At 41.3% G+C, this 27623-nt stretch overlaps 1 protein-coding gene and 1 long non-coding RNA gene across 3 annotated transcripts; one reads left to right on the top strand and one right to left on the bottom strand.

The window, feature by feature from the left end:
- Positions 1 to 98: 98 nt before the first annotated feature.
- Positions 99 to 18921, top strand: LOC142023590 (uncharacterized). Of its 2 annotated transcripts, none has more exons than XR_012648262.1 (3): positions 99 to 145; positions 342 to 538; positions 18244 to 18921. It is a non-coding gene; the product is annotated as an uncharacterized LOC142023590 (long non-coding RNA). The 2 variants fall into 2 exon arrangements; XR_012648261.1 differs by lacking the exon at positions 18244 to 18921 and adding an exon at positions 4670 to 4790.
- APOH (apolipoprotein H) lies at positions 11987 to 27623 on the bottom strand. Its single transcript, XM_075014702.1, has 8 exons — positions 27550 to 27623; positions 24952 to 25128; positions 23655 to 23751; positions 18936 to 19012; positions 17045 to 17233; positions 16050 to 16229; positions 14339 to 14536; positions 11987 to 12517 (listed from the first exon to the last, which is right to left on the bottom strand). The coding sequence occupies exons 1-8, from the start codon at positions 27611 to 27613 to the stop codon at positions 12447 to 12449; spliced, it is 1053 nt and encodes a 350-aa protein (XP_074870803.1). The 5' UTR covers positions 27614 to 27623; the 3' UTR covers positions 11987 to 12446.

The following is a 27623-nucleotide window of genomic DNA, read 5'->3' as shown; positions in this document are numbered from 1 at the left end:
TGTAACTCGAGTGAGCTTGTCTGTTCTATTTATGGAAGGTTAAATAATACCATTTCATTATATCTTTCCTATTGCTTATAGAGGAAGACAGGAACCATGAAATCACAGATCACTATAAGAAATTTATATATATAAATATTGAATGGTAAACGCTTACAAAATAATTAATGTCCTTTTGATGTATATTTTAAAAAAAGACTAGAGTTCTGTAGGTTGTCTGTAACGTATCTTTTAATATTAAAATGCATCTGGTATTATGTTAATTGGGTTTACAAGACTTGGCCGTCCTGGAGTTGATCAGTGTTTCTTTTTCCACATATATTTCTTGTTACTTTTCACAGGAAGTTGCATATGGCTCAGCACAATTAACTGCACATTTGCCACCAACATTATCTAGTGTATTTATTAAGCATTAAGCTGAAATTCTAATTATTTTCTGTGGATGGGGATGAAGGAATTGGATCTACACAGTGCGGTGTCTCCTCCCCAACTCTGACCAGCCCCAGGAGCCTCAGAGGAAAGTGCAAGAAATCTTACAGTAAGCATATGTGGGTTGATATCTCCCTTCCACATGAAAGTTTTGTTCTAATCGTTAACTGTTAGTATCTTAAATACCTTCCTAATTTTTTTAGGAATAAGTATAATAACTGGATATGTCTATGAATTGTTCTGAGTGTACATAGAGGCATCTGTAGTTGTGAATTTGGCAGACTGTAACTATGACACAAAAACAGAATACAAAACAACTCTTGAATATTTTCTATAGATAAATTTATTGTAAAACAATTACCATGGTCCTCAAAAGAGCTAGGTTTCTCCAGCATGGATATTTTTTGTCATATTAAGTCAATTCCTAATTTAGTATAAATCATATGAATTTCTAAACATGCCTGTGTAAGCTGCTGGAAAGAAAAATAAACGTCCCAAGTAAAGGTTATTCCTATTCCTTTCTTCAGGGATTACTTTATTTTTAAAAGCAAAATTCAAACCAAAACAGATGATCAAACTTTGAGGTAAATAACCCCCTGAAGATTTTCCATCTTCATCCAAGTGGGAGAAGCTGGGGCTATATCTAGACAAAACTTGTGTCAACACCCAAAAGTCAACAAATCAAAAAGCTCCAGATGGTGTTCACGCAGGCTCCTTCTGTCAACAGATCAGGTCCACATTGGGAGAACAATCATTAACAGTGTGAGCAATGTGCTGTGGATATGTATCCAAGGCTGTGTCTATACTACAGCAATCTTTCAAAAGAAGTTGTCCGTAAGATCTCCTCCAAAAATGCTTCTTTTGAAAGATCATGTCCACGCACAAAAAAAAAACCAAAATTGATCCACTCTTTTGATAACATCTACGCCACCCCCACTCTTTTGAAAGAATGGTGTGGGAATTGAAAAATCCGTCGTCTTTTGAAAAAAGGGCCCACAGATGGTCTACACAAGCTTTTTTTAAAAAAAAAAAAAAACTGTAAAAAGAAGGAGCTTTTCCTGATCCGGAAGCAGAAAAGGGCTTATGAAAGAGCCGCATTCTTTGGAAAAAGGGAAAGAACTTGCTAGTGTAGTGCTAGTGTAGTGCAACAGTGCAATGTTGTAGGAAGGCAGAGCTGATCCCTGTGCATCTTGGGGTTCCCTCTGAGTTCTCCCACAGCCTCCTCAGCTGCTGGGACCAGCATCATGAGTAGCTCTGTGAGCTCTCTGTGGTAAGGAATGTCAAAACAGCACGGCAGTCTGTCGCCATCCACTTGCATTAGAAGTCTGTCTGCACTGAGGAACATTCCCATGATTATTGATTGTTCCCTAAACAAGTAGCTCACTCAGCTGTCAGATGTTTCCCAGAGCTTTCAAGGAGGAGGGGCACATGTCTGCAGGGCAGCAGAGATCAAACACTGAGCAAAGCCATCAGGGCAGGCATTATGGGATACTGGAGGAGGCCAGTTCTGTCCACAAAACAAACAGCAATGTTTACATTGGCTCTTTGTTGACAGTAAAGGGAGGGGAAAAGAAGGAAGTCTCTCATAAGGGTAGAAATTTTTTGTCACCAAAAATGGGTGTTTCTCCCCACAAAAGTCACATCGAATTGTGTGTGCTCTCACTGTTTTGTTGACAAAAGGCAGTTTTTGGTGACAAAATTTGGTAGTGTGGACATACCCAAAGACATAACTTTTTCCCTCTAATAGCCATCTTTGGAACAGCTTCTCCTTTTTATTTATGACTCAGCAAGATGTGATAAGCAGGAAACTGTTAACCTCTGATATGCCAAAGTACTTTTATCTCAGCGTATCTGTCTAAAACTCTCATGAAGTATAAAGAAAATTGAGTGTGCCGTTTTCACAGATATAGTGTGTACAGAATGCAGTTTATTTTCTAACAAAACTATACAGTAAGACCCTGAAATGCATGATTTCAAGTTGCACTTAACTTGTGTTAATGTGAGATAAGTGCAACTCGAAGCCATGCTGCTGCTGTCTGCCTGCCCAGCTCGAAGAAGCTGGGCAGGCAGCTGTGGCGGCGTGGCTTCTCCCCAGCTTCCCCCACCTGGGAGAAGCCATGCCACCATGTCTGTCTGCCCGGCGCATCTTCTCCCAGCTGGGGGAAGCCAGGTGGACAAACAGCTGTGCTGCTGTGGCTTCTCCCCAGATTGCCCCAGCTGGGAAAAGCCGCACCACTGTGGTTTTCTGTGGAGGAGAACCAGGAAACTGACCAGCACTGATGCCAGACAGTTTCCCAGCTCCCGCAAGCAGAGGGGAGCTGGGAGCCAGGCCTGGCCTGGTTCCCGGCTCCCCACCTCACTGTGGGAGCCAGTCAGCCAGCCAGTGCTGGACAGTTTCCTATCTCCTGTGAGTGGTGGGGACCTGGAGCCTGGCTCACAGCTCTACTCTGCTCCCAGGAGACAGGAAACAGGCAGCGTTGCTGTGCTGGTCAGTTTCCTGGCTCCAAAGTTGTAAAAAAATTCAACTTACACAGAGATTGCCAATAATGCAACTTCCACGTAAGCCGCGGTCTACTGTATCTTACAATATCCACTGGTTTACAGTATAGCTGTATATTATAGTTGTGCTGTCTCTACAAGTAAGAGCTTTGTCAGTTTCTGTTGTTTGTGGTTTGGGCATCAGAACTATTCGTCTTCAAAGTGCTGCTTATCCATTGAAAGTTAATTATGTAATTTCTGGGGATGAGGAGGAAGTATACAAAATTATCTTATTTGAAAAGTCTACATTTGTCTGTGGCTGAAACTTTATTCACAGACCAATATTTCTTTTGTGCTTTTTGCTCAAAATATTCAACGTAGTTCATCTTTCCCCTTTTCTCAGAAATAATTGAAATGTGTAGGGTTCCCCCCCCTCAAAAATATCCTCAGTTATTTGTGAAAACTTGGGATAGGGGCGAGGTAAAATTAATTTTAATAAACAAATAAATTATAGTAATATTTAAAGAGAGATTTTTCAAATAGGAATTGAATTACCTGAGTGTTCTGTAGATAAGGTGAAAGACATTATATCTAGTAGTTAAGTTCACACACAGTAGGACATCTGATTCGGCAATGTAGATGCAATTATCTTTAGTTTAAAATTGTCAGATAGTTTGGGACATTTTTACATCTCATTATATGCTGTTCTGAAAAGCTGAGAAATGAATGGATCAAAGTGGCAATGTGTTAAAGCCAACATTCAAGTAATGTGATACTAATGATATAATTAGCACTGTTGCTGCATTGAACAATCAGAAGATATTCCACTGTGGTGTAAGAAAGTTCAGTTCCTTCAATTTCAGTGGAATACTGTCCTATTGCAAGTCAGAATTTGCTCATAGGTGCACAAAATAAGAGGTAGGAAATGTTGCTGGGGCCTGGTAGGTTTGGTGCAATTAAGTTCAGCTGTGGGGAAGTGGATAAAAGTGTATAAAATGTTCCAGTCACTAGTAACGAATGTGAATAGGAAAAGGCACAGAATATAGATGGATTGAATTTGACTAAACAAAAAAACCTACCAGGTTTGTAAAGATCATGTTAACAAACAGTGTGAGATGGGAAGTCAAAGGACCAAAATTGGCGTGTTGGAAACTAGGCCTAATTAGTAGGCAAAATAATGAGGGGATGACATATTGTGCCCATCACTTCCTTTGAGTCAGAAACAAACTCATTCTTTGGAGGGGAATCAACCTGGCAGGCTGTGAGACATGTGGAAGAGAAGGAGAGAGGTTTACCATAATTGCTGGATCCACAGAGACAAGGCTGGGCTTTCATTTTCCTGATCTTGAGAGACAACCAGTCTGGAATGGGGCATATAGAAGAACCCAGATGACATTACCAGCTCCAGCTATGTCCCAAAGGCCACCTCAGATGAACAACTTGTTTCTCTACCACCACCCAACTTTTCTTCTGTTTCCTCTCTTTTCCCTTTTACTCTCCCTTTTGTAAGAGTCTGACTTAGCCAGTCAAGACTGCATTTTTGCAGCACTAATACTAGCCTATACCCAGTCAGGCAGCTAAAAGAATGCCTTAAACAGCTTGCTGGTGCCGAGAGTTGGAGGAATTGATAAAATTATACAGTCCCCATGTTTCTCCAGAAGTGAGATCACAGGCAAGAGTCAGCACAATAGATGGAAGCTGAATGTTTGATCTTTGCTTGCCTTTCTCCTCCCCTCTTTTGTGTGTTTGTCTCATCTTCTAGGAAATGCGTTTGGACTTGAGTAAAAGCAGCAGTTCCAGGCCACCTCAACTAGACTTTTCTGTTTTCCCCAAAAAGAGCTGTTGCCACCCTCTCTAATAATATGTGAATAACATTAAAGCAGAGTTTCCTCTTATTTTCTTTGAAAAAAATAGATTTACTTGACATTGCTTGGGTCCTTAACTCAGTTAATCTTTGGTTTTGGAAAATAAAATGAAAATGTACATGATTTATTTAAATCATTGCTCTAGAATGGAGCTGGGGGTGACTGATTCATTATTCAGGCTGCCCAGGGGAGAGAGGTCTACCCCAACCCTCTCTCACCACAGCAGCTTGGCACCAGGTGAGAAGCACCTCCCCGTGACCGCTGCAGCTCCAGTAAGCACAGCCAAGAGAGGGATGCATGTCTTCTGCCTGGGCTAGTCCAGGAAGACCGGGTGGAGGAGCCCTGGGAGAACCATCTGGTCCCCTGTCAGTGGCTATTCTGGGTTGGGTGACATGGCTGTGGGGAGATATCCCTTCCTCTGGCCCCAGCATTGAGCAGATGGGGCTGTGGGTAGAAGAAGGTTAGGGTTAGATACAACCAAATCTGGCACAACCAAACCCTTATGTTGCTGTGTTAGAATAAGAGGAAGCTATATATGGAATTCAAGGGTCTTAACTCTCAGTGCTTAGGAATTTTTGATTAAACAGAACAACTCTCTTAAACATATAGTAGATTATTTGCCTTACCCGTAATATGTTTATATATAATATAAATTATTTTAAAAGACACTTCTTTGGCCCTGTTTTATCAGTGGAACTCTGTTTTCTTGAGTAGGGTTGCATGGCAATGGATGAGGGCAATGTTTGATTCATTCCTTTCCCATTACTAATACGCAAGGGGGAGGAAAGGCAAACTAGGGGCAGGATGGAGTAGAAGTTGTTTTGAAGGCAAATTAACTTTGTTTCCAGAAATAATCACTCTCCCAAAGCCCAAATATTTCGTTCCTCCTCAAGTATTGTGAAGCTCTCTGATATGGTGTTAAACATGTTATTGTATTAGCTTAACAAACAATGTCATTTATATTCTGAACTTAATGCTTTTCAGAAGACTTTAATATGCCTTTAGCTACTGTTTTACAGTGGACATCTTTTAGCACACACTGGGTGCGTCCACACTAGAAACTAACTTCAAAGTTTACTTCAAAGTTAGGTACTACTTCAAAGTAGCCAGCAGAGAGCCTACACACATTTTCCCTTACTTGGAAGTAGGGTGTGTGTAGACACTCAACTTCAAAGTAAACAAATTCAAAGTTATTTTTGTAGTGTAGACACCGCCATTAATTCACTGATTTGTTGCTTAATTCTCAGCCCATCCCCCTGAATGCAAATGGAAATATCAATAATCGTATTAAAAGCTGCCCAAATCTGTCCTGTTCTTTGAAAAGTTCAGGATGAGGCTCTCTTTTTTTGAAAACTGCTATCAAATTATTTTTGTGGGTTGAATCTCTATTTTCCTTTGTTTTATAATAGTATTGATTTTCTGTATGGAGAAGGCAGCCCACTCCAGGCACATTCCATTTTCCTGGCACAACCAAACCCTTATGTTGCTTTAAGTTGTAATAAGAGGAAGTTGTATACCAAATTTGGTGGTCCTAGCTCTTACCATTTAGGAGTTCTTAATCAAACAAAAAGACAAACTCTCTAAAATATATAGTAGATCGCTACAGCTAAAGGAACAGGGAATAAAGAACATTTTTAAAATAAAATACTTTGTTTCCAGTGCCTTCACTGTTTTTCCTTTTTTGTGTCATCTTTAACAAAGTGGTGCATTTGCCATGAAGCCAAATAGGCCAAGGTCTCTGTGCTCAAAAACCTGCACGATATTTAACTAGCTAATCTTGTACAGTAATAGAGTTGTTTTAACATCATGGATTCTCTGGACCTATTTATTCCATGAAAATGAATGCACCAGATATATGACCACACATAGGGCTTGTCTACACTAGCCCCTTCCTTTGATGGGGGCATGTAAACGAGTCAGATCAGTGAATAACAATGAGGTGCTGTGCTGCGCTGACTATGCAACACCTCATTAGCATAATTCTCACCATGTGAACTTCAAAGTTGCTAAATTCAAAGTGCTGGCAAGCTGTGTAGCCACAGGCACTTCCAATAACCTCCGCAACTTAGAAGTTCGCACAGCGAGGATTATGCTAATGAGGTGCTGCATATGCAGTGCAGCACCTCATTGCTACTTGCCGATCCGGCTGGTTTACATACCTTCGTCCAAGGACAGGGCTAGTATAGACAAGCCCATAGTGATTAAGAGCTCTTCTGTCAGTGTCCCCGTTGGCAAGAGTTGCACTCTTGCATAAAACCACAAAGTGAATCTGCTGATTTATTACAAGGAAGGTGAAGTTTGTTAATGTCAGCAAGATATAAGAGATAGGCATAAGCCTTTGGTCAAACGGAACTAGACAAATACAAGAGTCTGCAGGAAACTCTCACAGAATCCTAGGGCTGGAAGGGACCTCAGGAGGTCATATAGTCCAGTCCCCCTGCTTTAAGCATGATCAACCCCCACTAAATCATCCCAGCCAGGACCTTGTCAAGCCAGGACTTAAAAATCTCGAGGGATGGAAAATCCACCACCTCTCTAGGCAACGCATTCCAGTGCTTCACCACCCTCCTGGTCATGTAGTTTTTCCTAATATCTAACCTACACCTCTCCCTCTTCAACTTCAGACCATTACTCCTTGTTCCACCATCTGACACCACTGAGAACAGTTTCTCACCCTCCTCTTTAGAGCTCCCCTTCAGGAAGTGGAAGGCTGCTATTAAATCAGGCCTAAGTCTTCTCTTCTGTAAACTAAACAAGCCCAAATCCCTCAGCCTATCCTCATAGGTCTTGTGCTCCAGACCCTTAATCATTTTTGTTGCCCTCCGCTGACCCTGCTCCAGCAAATCCACATCCTTTTTATACTGGGGGCCCAAAACTGGACACAATATTCCAGATGTGTCCTCACCAGTGCCAAATAGAGGGGAATAACTACTCTAGATCTGCTCAAAATTCTCCTCCTAATGCACCCTAATATGCCATTAGCCTTCTTGGCTACCAGGGCACACTGTTTACTCATATCCAGCCTTTCATCCACCATAACCCCTAGCTCTCTTTCCACTGTAGTGCTGCTGAGCCAGTTGGTCCCCAGCCTATAACAATGCTTGGGATTCTTCTGCCCCAGGTGCAGGACTCTACACTTCTCCTTGTTGAACTGCATCAGAATTCTTTGGCCCAATCCTCCAATTTATCCAGGTCACTCTGGATTCTCTCTCTACCCTCCAGTGTATCTACCTCTCCCCATAGTTTTGTGTCATCCACAAACTTGCTGAGGGTCAGTCCAGTCCCTCACCAGGTCATTAATAAAGATGTTGAATAGCACTGGCCCTAGAACCGAGCCTTGTGGCACTCTGCTTGAACCTGATCGCCATCCAGATATTGAGCCATTGACCACTACCCATTGGGACCAACCGTCAAGCCAGCTTTCTATCCATTTTATAGTCCAAGGATCCAATCCATATTTCCTTAACTTACGTACAAGAATGTTGCTGGAGACCATATCAAAAGCTTTGCTGAAGTCAAGGTATATCACATCCACTGACTTCCCCATATCCACAGAGTCTGTTACCTCATCATAGAAGCTAATCAGGTTGTTCAGGCAGGACTTGCCCCTGGTGAATCCATGCTGGCTATTTTTGATCACTTTCCCCTCTTCCAAGTGCTCCAAAATGGATTCCTTGAGGATTCCCTCCATTATTTTCCCAGGGATTGAGGTAAGGCTGACTGGTCTATAGTTCCCTAGATTGTCCTTCTTTCCTTTTTTAAAGATGGGCACTACGTTTGCCTTTTTCCAGTCACCCTGTATCTCCCCGATCTCCAAGAGTCTTCAAAGATAATGGTGAAAGGTTCAGCAATGACCTGTGCCAATTCCCTCAGTACCCTCAAGTGCATTAAATCCAGACCCATGGATTTGTGTACATCTAGTTTTTCTAGATAGCTCAGAACTTGTTCTTTCCCCACAGATGGCTGCCCTCCACCTTCCCATATTGCATTGTCTAGGACCATGATGTGGAAGTTGGCTTTGTCCGTGAAGACTGGGGCAAAAAAAGCATTCAGTACTTCCGCTTTTCCTACATCATCTGTCACTAGGTTACCTCCCTCATCAAGTAACAGCCCCACACCTTCTCTGATAACCCGTTTATTGTTAACATGCCTGTAGAAACCCTTCTTGTTACTCTTCACATCCCTTGCCAGCTTCAGTTCCAATTGTGCTTTTGCTTTCCTCATTGCTGCCCAGCATTCTCCAGCCATATGTTTATACTCCTCCTCAGTCAACTGTCCACATTTCCATTAATTGTATGCATCCTTTTTGAGTTTAAGCTGCCTCAACTCTAGGAAACCTAGGGCTGAAGAGAAAGTTTACACCGGTAATTTTTTTTTTAACTACAAGTAACGTCAATCCCAAGAAGAGATTCGTTGTCGCCTTATGCACTATTCCTCATGTTTATTTGGCACAAAATGGGAACATCCAGCTGTTACTTGCAGTGCCATAGTCTGATTGTACCATGTTACGTGAAAGTGTTTGAGTTAAATACTAACATTCATAATTCCATTCTGACAGGTCAATAGGAAATTAATTCCCATGCCTTCCACTTGAAAGAGGGATGAAAAAATAGTCTTGGATTGGCCCATCCTCCTATTCAGTTACAGATACATCTGTTCCCTGCTAGAAGTGGTTTGAACTGCTCTCTTGTATTGCTGTGGTTCTTATTCTACTTATAATATGCCATATTATTTCTTCTATAGACTGAGACTTAATGTAGGTAATTAAGTGGTGCACACAGTGATGTTTTCCAGATACTTAAAGTACTCTTGCTGCCACTTGCATCTGCATAGCATTGAAAATGTTCATATTAAAAGTTAATAGAATTATACAAGAAAGATTTGTTATAAAAACAATCTCCCTACCCCCTGTGTATCATTGTCAAATATGAGTGGACCCACTTGACACTGCACAAATGGGGTTTTTCCATTTTCTTAATAGGAGCTGGAACACGTGAGCTCAAAATACTTTATTTAAAAATTTATGTCCAATGTACATAATAAATTACACAAGCCAATCCCATTTGTAATTAAAAATGCCATCCTTTCTTCTTTAAGTCCTAAAAGTGTACCAATACCAGAAGAATGACATTTCAGCTGCACAAACCAGGACTTTTAATAACAGTTTGGGTCCCTGATATACATAGGTCAACACACATTTTCAAGTATATTTGAATGTCTTTCTTATTTTGATGGTACTTATCAGAGAGATAAGTGAATAGTGGCTGGTATCCTACATAATCAAGAGTTTCATCAGCTTAGCTACTGTAGATGTTCAATGGATTTCACCAGATCTAGCTATTGATCTCATTACTGCTCTGCACCATAAGATGGAGGAAGTATATAATCTACTAAAAAAGCCTGGTTAGAGACCAGAAATTATATCCTTTGCTCAACTTGTTTGTGTGACCATTTTTTTAAGTCCAACAGTGTGCAATTAGTTGCAATGTTGAAAATTAACTATGGCACTTAGAATCAATAAGATAAATAACATAAAATATTTATGTCAGATGTATTTGGAATCACAAGTAAAAGCTAAGTCATTTTCTGTTGTTTGACACTGGGATTTTCAGAACAGGCAAAGAAAGCTATGCACCCAAATCTTACAGAGCGCAGGGAAATGAACCTTCCAGTTGTCATGCAATCTGTATGCTACTGAGTAGCACTGAGGCCCTGTTATATACTTTTTCCTCCTACACAACAGGTGGATTTTTAAGATTCCAGAACTGTGCTCAACAGAGCATGAATAGTATTCAGTATTCTCACTGTGACAATAAGAAGTTGTGAGATAGTTACTGGCCTTTGGAAATGAAATAAACGTTCGCAACAGAACGTGTATTTTTATAGGAAGTCTCATTTGTATTAGATTCTTCTAGGATGAATAAAGTATCAATTTATATGTTTGCACATGACCATTTTCTTTCCTAAAGATTTGCTTACTACAGCAACTGGGGTTAGAAAGTTTGTGTTTCATTCTGCCACTATCACAGAAGAGCTCCATGTAAGCTTGAAAGCTTGTCTGTCACCAATGGAAGTTGACCTTATAAAAGATAATACCTCACCCACTTTGTCCAGTATTGTGGGACCAACATGGCGACAATAACACTACATACCATCACTCACAATGGCTGTGTCTACACTACCACCTTCCTTCAAAAGAAGGGTGGTAATTAGGGTGTTGGGAGTTTACTAATGAAGTGCTACTGTGCAAAGTCTTTCCCCTGCCCCGTGGCAACTTCGAAGTTTTGAGGAGTAAGGGGACTTCAAAGTTGCCCTGGCACTTTGAAGTACGGGCAGGTGCGCTGCAGCTAGATGTATGCCGGTACTTTGAAGTTTAAAACTTCAGAGTTGCTGCGGGGGAGAATTTACTGAATGAAGTGCTGCCTATGCATGGCAGCACTTCATTAGTAAACTCCCAACACACTAATTACCATCCTTCCCTCGAAGGAAGATGGTAGTGTAGACACAGCCAATGAGAAGTACCACACTGTGCTAGTTTCTCATTTTCAGAAGAACAGCTTTGGAGGAGAAAACATTTCTGGGGATTTCCTCATAGAGTTTATTTCTTATAATTTTGTCAGGAAGCTGATTTTACCTTCCTATCCCCACACTTGATCACGGGAGACTGGGTCACAAGGCCTGCCAAGAAATATTGAAGATCGAAAGAAATCTGTAGGCAGTTAAAGTTATCTGCAAAGACGTCTGGGGCTTCTGTACTCTTTCTGGCTCCTGGTGCTACTGCTGCTACCTGGCACCAGGAACTGCTGAAAAGGCAGTGCAGTCTCAGAGCATATTATCTTAGCCAGTGGAGTTTCTGAAGGATCAGAAGGTGCATGACAAATATCATCCCTGTAGGTCCTGCCCTAGCCTGGGTAGTCTCCACCCTCTGCACCTGAAGCTGCAACTAAGTCTGACTACCCCTCAAGGAAAAGAGATGTTTCCTGAGAAGCTACAATTGCACTGGAGAGTTTTGTCGACAAAACATGCTGTGCGTCTACCCACAAAGTGCCTCTTGTTGACAGCATATCGACAAAACCCAGCACTTTCCCTGACAGCGTTCTGCCTCTCAGCTACCTCTCGTTGACAGGTTTCTGTGGACAAAACAGGTGCGTAAATGCCCCCAGAAGGCCTCTTTCCACAGACAGGGCATACACACACAGAAAGATAACACACAATACAGAGTCAGCAACACTTTATGAGGAAAGGTACAATACGGCATGGATACAGTTAAAGCTGGCTTTAAATGATAAACGGAAGAGTTAGAGAACTGGACTAATGACCAGGTAATATTAAAAGTAATAAGTATAAGCAATATATCTTGGCTTTGAAAGGATTCTGTTGGTATAAGGCCAGAGATTTGAGAACAAATTTCAAGTACATAAGCAGTGTAAATACCAAAGCAGGGGAATTGCATAGGGACATTCAACTAAGAAGGACAGAAAAGTGAGCTAAGGAACACATTGTATTTCAGGAGAGATACAGACTGTTGTTAATGACATTGCTGGACAAGCAATTGAGAGTATACAGTTTGTAGGGTTAGGGATGAATACATTCCTTGGGACCTAAAATATCTTCTCCATCTTTACAATTTTATTTTCATACAACATGTAGTTAAACAGAACCAAATAGTTCCTCTCAATTCACTGAGGCATCACATGGAGTCAAGTCTGCTGGATCAGTTTTCCAAAAAGAGAACTTTCCAATTTCTGTCAAAAACAAGAAGTTACAAATCTAGGTGAGACCCTTTAAAATATGTAACAACTGAAGTAAGTTACAATCATGGGATACTACCTAGTGAACTTTGGCAGTACTGCAAAAGAGCCACAGAAAGATACCTTTCAAGGGCCTATTTCATCAACAGTTGTGACCATCTTCTGATGCTAATGCAAAATATGAGAGCAGGCATTTCCACCACAAGGCATTACATGAGTTTCTCTCTCCATGGCCGTGTCTACACTAGCCCCAAACTTCAATATGGCCATGTAAATTCCCATCTGCTTATAGGAATAAGGGGACTTCGAAGTAGGTGGGGTGCTTTCAAAAAGGAGCCCCGTCGGGACGAGCCGCGTGGCAGCGATCTGCGTCAATTTCGAAGTGCCGCGGCCACCCGCATGCTAATGAGGCACTGAATATTCAGTTCAAGAAAGATGTGGAGAAATTGGAGAAGGTCCAGAGAAGAGCAACTAGAATGATAAAAGGTCTGGAGAACATGACTTACGAAGAAAGGCTGAAAGAATTGGGCTTGTTTAGCTTGGAAAAAAGAAGATTGAGGGGGGACATGATAGCGGTTTTCAGATATCTTAAAGGGTGTCATAAGGAGAAGGGAGAAAACTTGTTCTTCTTGGCCTCTGAGGAGCGAACAAGAGGCAATGGACTTAAACTGCAGCAAGGGAAGTTTAGGTTGGACATTAGGAAAAAGTTCCTAACTGTCAGGGTGGTCAAGTACTGGAATAAGTTGCCAAGGGAGGTTGTGGAATCTCCCTCGCTGGAGATATTTAAGAACAGATTAGATAGATGTCTATCAGGGATGGTGTAGATAGTGGTCGGTCCTGCCGTCGGGGCAGGGGACTGGACTCGATGGCCTCTCAAGGCCCCTTCCGGTCCTAGTGTTCTATGATTCTATGATTAGTAAACTTTGAAATGGCCATTTGCATGGCCATTTCGAAGTTTGGGGCTAGTGTAGACATAGCCCATATCTTCCATTTTCAAATGACATGAAGGTTTAAGAGGAACTTTTTGTGGGATCAAAATTAAACACAAAGCACTTCCTCTTGTGAACATGCTGTCATAGTTCCCCAGCTGCTAATAAAGAAATTAATATGAAAGATTCTGACTGCCACTTCTGTTTGAGACATTTTGCATTTCCAACTCAGCTTCTTCACCCTCAGTTCTTCAGTGAAGCCATTGATCACTTTCTGATCCTGATGTCAAAAACTCAAAGTGGATTACCACTTTGTTCCTCCTCCCCACAATTCTGTGCAGATCTTGAATAAATAGCTTCAGCATGAGCAATTGCAAAGATGAATGCAGTTTTCTAGGATCTGAAAGCCATAAAGGTGATCCATGCAATCCTCCTCCATAGAGAGTTTTGACCAGTCAATTCATAAAGTCACAGATTCACTGATAGGTGTTTTATCCCACCCAAAATACATGGTAGCCCTGCTGTGGAAAAAGCTGACACAGAGCACTGCTCTGAAATCAAAGACTTTCTGTCCATGCTCTCCATAGCTGGGACCATTTCTCCCACTGAAGTCTTCCACTGAATTCTTCCACTACCCTTCTCCAACCCAAAAGCTTCAGCCCTTAAGTGTGGATTCAGGCTAAAAGAAAACACCACCCATATGATCAAGAACAACAAGAAGTCCTGTGGCACCTTATAGACTAACAGATATTTTGGAGCATAAGCTTTCGTGGGTAAAGACCCACTTCATCAGTTGTTTTCGAAGGTACATACTAACACGGCTATCTCTCTGATACATATAATCAAGATCTTCCAAGCTGTAAGCCCATGTACAGTTAGCGCATACCTTTGAAACAGGAAGGCACTGTGAGTTGGCCATCAATACACTGAGTGGGCACAGAATAGCCACATTTTTCTTGTTTATTTTTGCAGAAAAAGGTAATAGTTTCAGCATGTTGAATTCCTTCAGTGAGGTCATCCTGAACCTTTATCTTCCGGCCATTGTATAACACTGTGGCTCTGTTAACTGGTATTTTACATGGTGCTGAAAAACAGTTAATGCGAAAAAGGTATTTCTGAATAGTAAGAGTCCTATTTCTTTAAAAAAATGAATAACTAAGACTACGTTTACATGAGAGAGTGTTGTAGCCAAAACTCAAAGAGCGTCTACACACAAAATGCATTTTATGAACAGAAACTGTTGCCAAAAAAGCCATGTAGTTGCTCTGGGGGGCCTTTTTGTCAACAGAGTGGATCACGAAATCGATCTCTTTTATGCGTAGACGTGATTTGTCAACAGAAGTTTTGTCAGAGCAACTCTTCTGACAGTAACCTCTGTATACAGATGCTTCTAGTGTAGACGTAGCCTAAGTCTTTTGAAGAACATATAAAAATAGCATTTGGAAGTAGACCATCATGTGGCTCATGCAGGTCTGGCCACTTACCTTGTTACCTGAGTATAGACCTGGTGTAGGATATTCAGTAGTGGCTAAGTGAATTTGAAGCACACTTAGGTACTTCTGAAAATCCCATTCTCTGACTTATTGTCCGTATGTTAGTTCTGATGAATACATGTAACTGATGAATGTGGTCAAATGTCTGGTTTCTATAGGTAATTTATAAATGTATCTTTTCTTTGGAACATCCAAGTAAACTGCATCTTTGACCCTTTTCATTATTTGAAAGTGTTAATGTTTCTAATAGTCTTCTTTACTGATGGAAAACAAATTAAGTGACATCACAGAAAATCTTACTTCTCATAATGGTGAATAGGGGATACAAGTCTACCCTAGAAAAGATTTGCTGCTGGGATAGCCTTTCATTGAGGTTTTTGCTGGTATAAAAATGTTTCTTTAAAAAGGTGAATGGCGGGGGAGGGATGTGCTTCTAAGCAATGTGTCTCTAAGCAACATCAGCAAAGTCTCTAACATAGACCTGACCAGAGTACAGTGTTTTCATTCACTTGTGCAAAAGGTGAGCAAATGGGAGAATTCAGACCTCGTGTAAGTTTGTGCAAGATCACTGAAGTCAATTCAATTGTATTTGCTCACACTAGGTTGGATTTTGAACCAGATAATCATTTTGTGTTTTATGACAGGCCTCAGTTTGAAATATTTGTACAGGTTGAACCTCTCTAGTCAGCACTCTCTTTTCTGGCAACATCCGTTGTGCGGCATGATTTTAGTAAGATGGAGAACCACTTATCATGGGTGTGACCATGTTCCATAATGTTTGTACAACCACCAGTCCTCATTCTCAGTGTTCTGTGCTGTTATGTATCTGCAGTTTACTTCTACATGTCTTTTAAGTGCCCAATAAGCAATGGAAGTGTTGGTAATGCTACTAGACAATATTGACCTCCCGTTGTCCAGCAAATTCTCTCATTCCGCACCAGTCAGGTTCCGAGGGTGCCAAACTAGAGAGGTTCAACCTGTACTTTCTGCTTTGTTTTGCGATGGGGAACTGTTACAAAAACATCTCTCATGATGCAGAGCTATGATTTTAGGAAAATACAAGTCATGGGATGGTTTTTAAATAGGGAGTACATCTATCCATACCTTTACATGTTGGTTTGGTGGACCAGCTGCCTGTTTTTTCACACCTCGATTCCCTTGGTCCGTCTAGCACATAACGATTATGGCACCCATAATCAACGCTTTCCATATAATGGTAGGTTCTACGCACTGCAAAATTTACAAAACCATTTTCTATCCCTGTTGGCTGTGGACATTGTACATCTGTTGTAGAAAAAAACAAAATTCACTTGTAGCAGTTTAAGACATACTATATAATGTGGAAAATACAATTCATCTTGAAACTTCCTTTTGTTCCTTTTTCACAAAGATATACCATGAAAAAAGGGGAAAACATTAGAAAAGAACAAGTATTATTTGTTTAGCAATATTTTCATTGTATTCTATGAATCAGATCCTAAAATGGTAGATTTTGGCACAGGTTCGCTGAAGTGACAATCTAGCCCAGACTTTCCTAAAGTGATGAAATAGTTTGCTGCCACTGCTTTGTTAGTGGAATAGTTTCATGGGTCCAATTTTGATTTCACACCAGTGGAACATGACTTAGTTAGCTGGATGACCAGTTATCATGGGTGTGGCCAAGTTTCCCATGGTCCCATAAAGTTTGTTTCCAGCCACCAGTCCTGGCTCTGTGCTCCTGTTTAGCTCTAATTTACTCCAAAATATCTTCTAAGAGCCTTTATTGGAAATCAAATTGATCTGATGAAGTGGGTCTGTCCCACAAAAGCTCATCACTGAACAAATCATTTTGTTAGTCTTTAAAGTGCTACATTTCTGCTGCTTTGTTTTTTTCTAAGAGGCCAGTAAACAGTGGAAGTGTGGGTAATACTGCTAGACAATATTGACATCCCAGGGCCTGGCAAATTCTCTTGTACAGCACCGGTCAGGTGGCAGATTAAGGAGGTTCAACTTCTAGTTAAATTTAAAAATCATTCATGCTATTTTATGCAAGTTATTATAATAAGTTTTTAAAATAATAAATAACAATAAAGTAAATAAGTGATAATATATTTACTTACACTTGCATTCTGGTATATCACTCCAGTTCCCATTGGCCATGCACGTAGCTGTTTCATTTCCAATCAATGCAAAAGATGATAAGCATTCAAAAACGATCACATCTTGGAAGACAGACACATTTCCAGGTGTTAGTTTATGGTAAGAAATAACTCCAAATTCAGGAAGTGATGGAGAAGCACAGGTCACAGCTGGGAAGAGCAAAGCCTCATTAGTTTACGTATGTTAAAAATCTAGCTCAGTGATACTCAGACTGAAGCTTGCAAGCTGCAAGTGGCTTTTTAATGTGCTTCCTGCGACTCTATGCAGCACATGATACTGAAACTCTGTGTGATTTAATTATTAACCAGTGTAAGTTATCAATCAGTCAGGATTCTTTCACTACTATTAACCAATTGTTATTAGTTAACTAATAATATTTGGTCAGTTATTTTGCTGATATAGATACAGTACACCTGTGTATGTATGTACATCCACGCACACAAATCAGCATTCCCTCTAATTTTTAACATCCACGTGCACAAAGGAATGTGCAAAGGTGCACCACCAGGAGAAACACATGCATTGGGCATTCTGCTAATCACCTGGGCAGCAACTCAGTCACTCCTGGGATGTCACCCATGTGCTCAGCTTACTGAGAACACCAATACACATGCGCTAAATATTGTCTGTCATACTGTTTAAATATGGTTATAGAGTACTGTAGTAAATGAAACAATGAATTCACACAGCTGTAGCTCTTTTGGGTAATGTCAATCACCCAATTCGGCTCCCTAACCAGAGGTCTGAGTATCACTGCCCTAGCAGTTCCTCCTGTCTTGAGGAACATCACATAAGAAAGAGCACCAGGCTGTGGTGGAGTTATGCATACCGTTACAGAGAAATATATTTGCTGAAACAATAAGATAAAATTAAAAGGCTCAGTGGCATCAATGTTTGTAATTAATGTATTATTGTAATTTTTTACAGACTGTATAATACTACATTGACAATTACAGCATATTTGTAATTCTCTCAAAGCGTTCATTGTATGTCTATGAGGGCTAGATTATGATGACAAATAAAAAAACACCGACACCAGAGTAGCAAAATGAGGTCTGTTGATTTACTGAATGTCATAGTAGCCTCTATTTACTGTGTGTTATATTGTGTTTCTCAGAAGAGCAAATTGTTTAAATTGGTATTTAATTTGTAATTAAAGAGATGCCAGAAGAGGGACCAATAGACTTGACAGTTCCCTGGGCAAGGTGTGGGGTGAGGAGTGTAGCCGTCTCCTAACTACACAGAGGGAGAAACTGAAGCAGAGAGGGTAAATGTCCTGCCCAAACCACAGGGAATCTGCATCATCTCTGTTCCATGGCTCAGAATGGAGAGAAGTCCTACATGATGGTCCCCTGCATTTTGAACTTCCCTGCTAAAAAGCTGAGGAGGACAAAAGGTGCAAGAGGAAGTAGAGACCGGCTTCCAGTCATGGTCAACAGCCTCCTGCTCTACCTGAAAACATTTGTCGTCGCAGTAATAGAACTTGTGGTTCAAGGATTGGCCTTATCAGCCACCTGAGTATCCATACTTGGCAAAGTGACTTCCATCATCACCATTAGTATTCTGGAGTTCCAGACTCCCATTCTTCTGACAGATTATTAAACTGAATTTCTCTTTTAACAATTCATGCATAAAAAAAATCACACAATTATTTCTCTATATGTCAAACACAGGCAGTCTGATTCTTATTTGCCCTAAGGTCCCTTTACACTGCTCTGGTGCTGCTAAGACACCTTGGAGGGGATGTAGGTCCATCTTGAAGGTCTGTCAAAGGCCAGAATGACATCAAAAAGTTTTGAGTGTAAATAAGTTTAAGGCCCAGGGAATTTCTTTAACATTTGAGACACATACGTTGGCATTCTGGTAATGTTGCATTCCATTGTCCGTTTGCCATGCACTGGATTGTGTCTGTTCCATTAAGCGTGTATCTGAGGAGAAAGATACCCATTTATCAGCCAAGTTTGAAACCATTTACACTTAGCAGAATGGAAATAATCTTTATCAGAGGGACACGTAATTCTGTAAATGAGACTTAGCAAGGAGACATACATGGGTCCATACGGTCCTGATCCTGGAATTCTTCTGTAGTTCAAATACCCATTGACTTTAATAGGAATTTTGATTAAACTTGAAAAGTTTGGCCATACACAAATAAAGCAAGTTTCCTCAGGGCACATTTTCAAAAGAGGAGAAAACTAATATGAGAAGCCAATGCCTTCTGCGGTCAACTGTATATAGTATTTGAGATACTGTTTAATAGAATTGAGTAATACAGTGTATACATGAATAAAAGAATATTGATTGGTCAATAACACAGTCGATGCCACAATAAATGGTTTCTTGGGAGCAGTGCTTAATTATCTATGACAATTACGTCGATTCTGTTTCTACAGAATGAGATACTTCAGGGAGATATCACAATGCATAATTTTACCAGTAGACACTAGTCACCCCAGTTTAATTCTCATATACATTCCCTCTAAAATGGTTATCTACAGACTTTCATGATTGTATTATTGAAAGTACTTACCCTGAGGCTTAAGGAAAAGCTCCAGAACCCTGTTTGTGTCATTTCTATACTGCACACCTAGACACCGCAAAACTGGTAGCAAAACAAGGTCCCTCAATCAAATCCCATTATTGTGCCACATCTCATAAACACCTTTGTTTACTACTTGTTATGCTGTGATTCTCAGAGGAGCAATTTGAATGACACCGTCTAAACCAACAAGAGTCCTGTGGCATTTTATAGACTAACATATTTTGGAGCATAAGCTTTCGTGGGCGTCTTTGCCCATGAAAGCTTATGCTCCAAAATATCTGTTAGTCTATAAGGTCCTACAGAACTCTTGTTGTTTTTGAAGATATGGATTAACTTGCCTAGCCCTCCGATACTTGTCACCATCTGAACCAGTGTTTAATTTGTAATGAACAAGGTGCCAGCGTTCAAGCAAGAAGCTGCTGGGACTCAAGAAAAGTTTGCATTCATAGAAGATGCAGCAAGTTCAGAGATTTTAGGACTGTGGATTGCCAAGCCTGGAGGTGCTGAACAGCCTAAAATTTCTCTTTTCCCAGGGTTTTATTGCTTTATTGCACAGTGACCACCTTCCAGGTAGCCAGATTTCTCTAAGATTTAGCGTTCAGGGACCCTTCTTGTCACAAACACTCACTGAGGAGCATTTTTCTTTGGTTTTCTTGCTGGTGAAGCCCATCACAGGCTTCCTCTGAGGAGCCTTTTCCATAGGCCTATTCTCCTACTTTCTGAGAACAGTTCCTCTCCCCAGTGACCCCTCTTCCCCTTGCTAGCCACTACCAGGCATAGCTTCATGTTATCATATTAAAGTGCTTTCCTGAGTAATTAATTGCCCCCCACGGTCTGTCAGAGGTCAGCTGAACCCCAGATCCAATATTTCCTCTAAGCTGTGTCCTTGGGCAGATGACCAGGAGAGATTCAGTTGCCACCCAGTTGATTAGCAGAGTTCCAGTGTCCACAACTGTCATCATGTGTTTTTACTGATGGTGCACATCAGCACATGCCTCGGTGCACATAACACAATTTATTCTGTACACAGATATTAAAAATTACACTGAGCATTGCCCCTGACCTCTTCGGAGGGCACAGCTTCCCTTTGGCATACTCCCTAAGGTGTTATGCAGAGTGGAAAAATACCCAAAAAATTAGTTAAGTGGAAGTGCAGCTGCTTTCACTTCCAGGTACTTGAGTACAACAAAGATGTGACCTGCGTGTGTTTCTGCATGTGCATGTGTACTTTTACTCAAGTAGTTTTCCAGAGGGACACCAGTGACTTGTACTTAAATACATTTCCCCCACCCCACACACAAGCAACCACACTTTTACTCAAGTAACTTTTCCCCATCTCTGGTCTGATGCAAATAATAAAAACATCGGATGCAAAGTGCACTGATGATCTATTAATAATGCAGCACAGGTGAACAGCCAAGTTTTGGGTGCTGTTTATTTTTGAATCTTACATTCAGTGGAGCTCCTTTAGCTGACCCCACAAAAACTGAGAGTCAACTGTGCAGCCACATTACATAATTGCATATATAAACAGGTGGCTTGAGAGGTGATTGCTCATTTGCATGTTGGAGTGGTGATAAGGCATGTTTTGATAGAGTATTTCTTTTACACTTTGCATACCTACAATATTTTTCACTCGTGATTTGTTTGTACAGATTTCTTCCCAGTTTTAATGTTACCTGAGAGCACTTCAAAACAAGGAAACAGCATCTAACTATATTTCCTGTGCTGCCAACAGGCTGTTATCAAACATCTGTCTCAGTATTTTCCTTAGCCACTTCTTTTGAGCATATGCTAATTTCCAAAATTGCAGAAAGACCACTTTTTCCAAACCAGCCAACCCTGGGTAAAAATGTATTGCACTGCTTCATAAAGAGATCAAAGCAGGGTTTAATCTCAGTTTTTCATTCATGGGCTGGGAAAGACAGGAGCAGTATTTTCAGCCCAAAGAACCTGCATTTTTATGGAGTTCCAACATATGAGTTCATCTCAAGCTCTATGAAAGGTACTTGCAAAGGTGGTGTAGAGAGGGGAGGTAACACCAACATTTTTTTTTAGTGTAAAAATCACTCCTGCTGTTTTGACTATTCTATTTCTTGAATCTTTTTGGGCATAGCAAAATCCCGCATCTAGCTATGGCCAATGGCCACATCAGATCTTGACTCCTGGCAAGTGAAGAATTTTTCTATCAGTTGTGTAGCAGCTGCAGCACCTCTGAAACAGCCATTTCCGTGTGACCTTGTTTCCCCACCATCTCAGTCTGAGGAGTGCTCTCTGGAAATCACTGTTGATTTGAACTTTCAATCCCCTTGTTCCCTCACTCTTTGTCAGCTCAATTCATGGGGTCCCAAAGTCATCTCTGTCTGTCTTCCCACTAACTTTAGCTTCCCCACTGATGTCCAAATCCTCATTCCACTGAAGTCCATGGGAATTTCAGCATTCACTGTAACAGGACCAAGATTTGTCCTCGATGGTCCAGTCCAACATCCACTGGAGTCCATGTGGAGATTCAATGGGAGGGAGGTGTGCTTCAAGCAGAAGAGACTCGCTGAGCCCCTGGGCAATTTGAGGGAAAAGGCTTTGCACTTCCAGAATGGGTGAGACCTTGCGTGGAAGGAGTCGGGTGCAGGAGCAGTGAGCCTTCAGTGCTTCCTGGACAGTATTGTGACACCCAGCCCCCCAACTCAGACCTCAGAGCCACCCAGAGCACACTGCTGTTTCCCCAGGCAGTGCATGGGACTCTAGCAACAATTTACAGGGCCAAGGGCTTCAGCTAGTGCAGTAGCAGCGGTGGCTGGGAGTCCCAGGCCCTTTTGAATTGCCACGCCCTATGGCACTAGCCCCTGTTGTGTCCACTCCCCCACCCCTCCATCAGCAGTCCTGGCCTTGAGGAATCATCTGCTTTATTCTGTGCTATCCTGATGGAAGCACCAGTCGTTCTAAGTGTTTGTCATTATTCGCAATCCATTCATTGATTTTTCACATTCTCAAGGCTACTGCCGCTTCTTGGGGTATGTCTACACTTACCATGAGACCTTCTGGAGTTTGATTTTGTACAACTGGTAAAGACGAGTGAAATCAATCTCTGTTGGGTCCGGAGTTGACCCCTGTACTCCTCCTCTTGTAAGGAACAAGGGAGGGCAATGGGAGAAGCACTTCTGTTGACCTCCCTCGGTGAGGGCGGACCTTACAGTCAACTGCAGATACAGTCACTCTAAATACACAATTGCCATAGCTAGACTTGCACATCTGCAGTCAACTGTCAGACCTAGTGAAGACCAAGCCTTATTAATGAGGGGTTCGCAATGCTGTTGTTTTAATTTTTCAACCTAGCCTGCAATTTCACTGCACTGGATTTCTCTTATATCTGGGCATTTTAAACTCAATACACGATGACCGCTTTGGGGGCTGAGTTTTTCCAGTGACATAGACAACAGTTCTCAGAAGCTTACTTAGAACTTTTAAAACAGCTTTAATCTTTCTTTGCCTTAAGCTTACTGCTTGGGTTAAACTGATCATCCAATACAGCATTCAAGGTTGAATTTTTTACAACACATAACTCTTCTATGTTATTCAAGCTTGGCAACTACAAGAAAGCTGGAAGCTTGATATCTATAAGAACCAATATCACAGATTTTGAGAATCATAAAACATGCAACAATGTCCTGGTTTTACTTTTCAGAAGTATGCTCATTTTATTTATTATGTAGTTTAAATGGTATCACATTACATAACAAAATCATTTTGTAAGTGTCCATGATTGGTGTTTAACAATATTCGTTGAAGTCTTGGTTAGTGTCTTTAATGACAGGCTACCTAACTGTGTGGATCATTGGTCTAATGCAATAACACAATTCCTATGTTCACCATCGTAAAATATGAAATGGATCATTTCTGTAGCTTTTCTCAATTAATAAAATCAGAGGCTGTCATTTATTACCTTAACATGTTGAAAAAAGCTGTAGGATTCTACAGATTAACATTGTAATTCAGGTTATTTTTAACAGCATGGTAATGTGAGAACTTACCCTGCTTCACATGAAAAGTGTACCAAGCTTTGATAGTTGAAGTCTGTAAAATGAATCATTCCATTTTTCAAGGGTCCAGGATAAGGACATTTCTTTGCTGTTATATAAAGAGGAAAGAGGATGATATTGTTTCATGATATAAAAAATAAAGCAGTGATAGCATTTAGATCATTTAATGACTAGAGGTTGTCTCTTTCCAGTCCAGCACTCCCTGGTCCAGCATGATTTTAGTTAGCCAAATAACCACTTGCCATAGGTGTGGCCAAGTTTCCCGTGGTCCTATAAAGTTTGTTTACTGCCTCCAGTCCTGGATCTCAGTGTTCTGTGCTGCTATTTAGCTGTCATTTACTCCTAAATGTCTTCTAAAAGCCCAGTAAGCAGTGGAAGTGCTGGTAATGCAGAGCTGTTGGACAATATTGAGCTCTCATGGTTCAGCAAATTCTGTAATTAGACACCGGTCAAGTCCCAAGGGTGCCAGACTAGAGAGATTCAACCTGCAGTATAATTCAAGTTTCTCCAGTTTCCTGTACTCATTTTCATCACTCTATACATTTATATTTGAAATGAAAATATACTTAAAATAGTTGCAAATTTCTTATTGATTAAATTGTTTTTCCCTGATTGTCCAAGGGCTATGCAAAACATGTGATATACATAACCGGTCTATGATGGAAGTCAATAAAGATGAAACTTATCAGGGTCTGAGCCTGGAATTTGGAAAATAAAAATATATTTGTGTAGATGCCACTGCAGTCAAATTTATTTTAGCCTCACGTTTCAAAACAGTATAATAAGTGAACCTTACAATTGTAAGGATGAAACAGCTGAGTTACAATTTTAGTTATAAACATTATAAATTGTTAGTTTTCAATATATAAAAATCAACTCTACATAATTTCAATTTACGTGTCTTTTATTTTGTATTAAGGTAATCCACAAGGAAAAAAAATAAGCAAAGCTCCCAACAGAGAGTGAAGCAGGCAGTCCCTCTCTAATGGCTGCCACTCTGCTAACAAAATGGCTGCTCACTTTACATTCTAAGAACAGAGTGCAACATCGCGTTCTAAGACTGTAAAGGCAAGAACACTGCAGATAAAGGCATCACAATGAGATATATCACATGAACTAAAAAAAGCAGTCCTATATAACCTTAAAGACTAACGATTTTATTTATTAGGTAAAGAGTTTTCATGAAATAAGACCCACTTTACCAGATTCAGGAGCAGCCCTTGCAAACCAACACACAATCTATAGCAGCAGAATATCATATTAGGAATGGTATTTATGATTTACTTACGTATACATTGCATTGTGTTGATAGGCCATTTACCAGACCAAGGGCAAGTATACTTCCTTGAGCCACTATGATGGCTGTAACCAGGATCACAGGTGTATATAATTTCTTCGCCTGACTGATAAACTCTCTTGTCTACATCAACGTGAGCAAAAGGCACTCTAGGAGGCTTGGGGCAAACTGGAAGAAAGGAAGCACTTTTCAATAAAAAAGTTTTAGTTGTACCGGGCAGAAGATATTTATCAGCTTCAGAAAACTCAACCACAAAGAACAACAAGAAATCGTGTGGCACCTTATAGACTAACAGATATTTTGGAGCATAAGCTTTCATGGGCAAAGACGCATGATGCATCAGATGCATAAGTTGGGGGTGGGGGGTTCAGAGAGGTATTTAAAGAGTGGGGTCCCAGTAAAAGGGAGGACCAGAGCTGACAAGGTCTATTCAGTCAGGGTGGAAAAGGCCCATTATTAGTAGTAGGTATGAAAAGGGGAAAAAACAACTCAGATACGACAGGGGGGACATGGCCCATTGCCAGTCTAATGTGGAGAAGTTCTCTAGGGCAGAGAAGTTCCTTTTGTAAAGTGCGAGTGCAAGACCCTCCCTATAAAAACACAGGAATAAATTTACATAGACTCACCCCTTGAACCCAAACCAGGTTTATTCTACCTGCTACCCAAGATCCATAAACCTGGGAATCCCGGACGCCCCATCATCTCAGGCATTGGCACCTTCATCGCAGGATTGTCTGGACATGTGGACTCTCTACTTAGACCCTACGCTACAAGCACCCCCAGCTTTCTTTGAGGTACCACTGACATCCTCAGGAAACTACAATCCATTGGTGATCTTCCTGAAAACACCACCCTGGCCACCATGGATGTAGAGGCCCTTTACACCAATATCCCGCATGAAGATGGACTCCAAACTCTTGGGAACATTATCCCTGATGAGACCGGGGCACAAATGGTGGCAGAGCTTTGTGACCTTGTCCTCATCCACAACTATTTCAGATTTGAAGACAAATACCTTCAAATGAGTGGCACTGCTGTGGGCACCTGCATGGCACCACAGTATGCCAACATTTTTATGGCTGACCTGGAACAACGCCTTCTCAGTTCTCATCCCATAGTACCCCTCCTCTACCTACACTATATTGATGACATCTTCATCATCTGGACCCATGGGAAGGAAGCTCTTGAAGAGTTCCACAATGATTTCAACAGTTTCCACCCCACCATCAACCTTAGCCTGGACCAGTCCACACAAGAGATTCACTTCCTGGACACTACTGTGCAGATAAGCAATGGTCACATAAATACCACCCTATACCAAAAACCCATGGACTGCTATGCTTATTTACATGCCTCCAGCTTCCATCCAGGGCACACTACACAATCCATTGTTTACAGCCAGGCATTAAGGTACAACCGTATTTGCTCTGATCCATCAGACAGAGACAAACATCTACAAGACCTTTACCAAGCTTTCCTCAAACTACAATACCCACCTAAGAAAGTGAGGAAACAGATTGACAGAGCCAGATGGGTACCCACAAGCCACCTGCTACAATACAGGCCTTACAAGGAAAACAAGAGAACACCACTGACCATCACATACAGCCCTCACCTAAGGCCTCCATGCATCATCAGTGATCTGCAACCCATTCTGAACAATGATCTTTCACTCTCACAGACCTTGGGAGGCAGGCCTGTCCTCACCTACAGACAGCCTGCGAACCTTAAACAAATCCTCACCAGCCACTATAGATCACAAAACAGTAACTCTAAGCCTGGAACCAATCCCTGCAACAAACCTCGCTGCCAACTCTGCTCGCATATCTACACCAGTGATATCATCACAGGACCTAACATCAACCATACCAAAGGGGCTCCTTTACCTGCACATCTACTAATATAATATATGCCATCATGTGACAGCAATGCCCCACTGCAATTTACATTGGCCAAACTGGACAGTCTCTATGTAAAAGAATAAATGGACATAAATCAGACATCAGGAATGGTAATGTAAAGAAACCTGTAGGAGAGCACTTCAATCTCCCTGGATACTCAGTAACGGATTTAAAAGTAGCAGTCCTAAAACAAAGAAATTTCAAAAATCAAATGGAGAGCAAAACCTCTGAGCTGCACACCCAGTCTCTGGAAAGTGGGAGAATAAGGGACTGTTGACATGGGGAAGGGGAGCTGGAAGATAAACAGAGCTGCTGGCATCGTGGGAGAATAGACCATCCTGATATGGGGTGGTGGGAGACTACAGGGACACGGAGTCCCTGGCTTGAAGCAGGGAGGGGCAAGGTACCACAAAGTCCTTGAAATAGAGAGAGGTGGTGAGGTGGGTGGCACACAGGAATTTGGAGAGTGGGGGAATCTGGGAAATGTAGGGAGCCCCTGGCATGTGCAATGTGCTCAGCCTATCGAGGTGATGCAGGGTGATCATCAAGAAAAGATCTACAATGTTTCCAGTGCTTGAAAACATCCAGAGATTCTGCCAAACCCCCATCATCACCAGGGTGCTCCCATCCTCCCTGGCCACTCACAATACCGATCATAATTTGCTATGCAAAAGGTGAAGATACTTACCACGGTCTGCAATGACAAAGTGTGCTAGAGGAGCGGCCCACAAGAACAGCAGAGTGGGATACATGGCTGCTAGG

This window comes from Carettochelys insculpta, chromosome 20 (assembly GCF_033958435.1).
Source record: "Carettochelys insculpta isolate YL-2023 chromosome 20, ASM3395843v1, whole genome shotgun sequence".
NCBI lineage: Eukaryota > Metazoa > Chordata > Testudines > Carettochelyidae > Carettochelys > Carettochelys insculpta.
The sequence above is the reverse complement of the archived record's forward strand: the minus strand, read 5'-3'. Positions and strand labels throughout refer to the sequence as shown.

Excerpts from the sequence above, each read along its gene's own strand:
- APOH (XM_075014702.1), bottom strand. The coding sequence starts at position 27,613 with ATGTATCCCACTCTGCTGTTCTTGTGGGCCGCTCCTCTAGCACACTTT. Across the intron at positions 25,129-27,549 it reads CTTTGTCATTGCAGACCGTG|TTTGCCCCAAGCCTCCTAGA; the intron begins GTAAGTATCTTC and ends CCTTTCTTCCAG. Across the intron at positions 12,518-14,338 it reads AGTGCCTTCCTGTTTCAAAG|AAATTGGAAAGTTCTCTTTT; the intron begins GTATGCGCTAAC and ends TGTTTTTGACAG.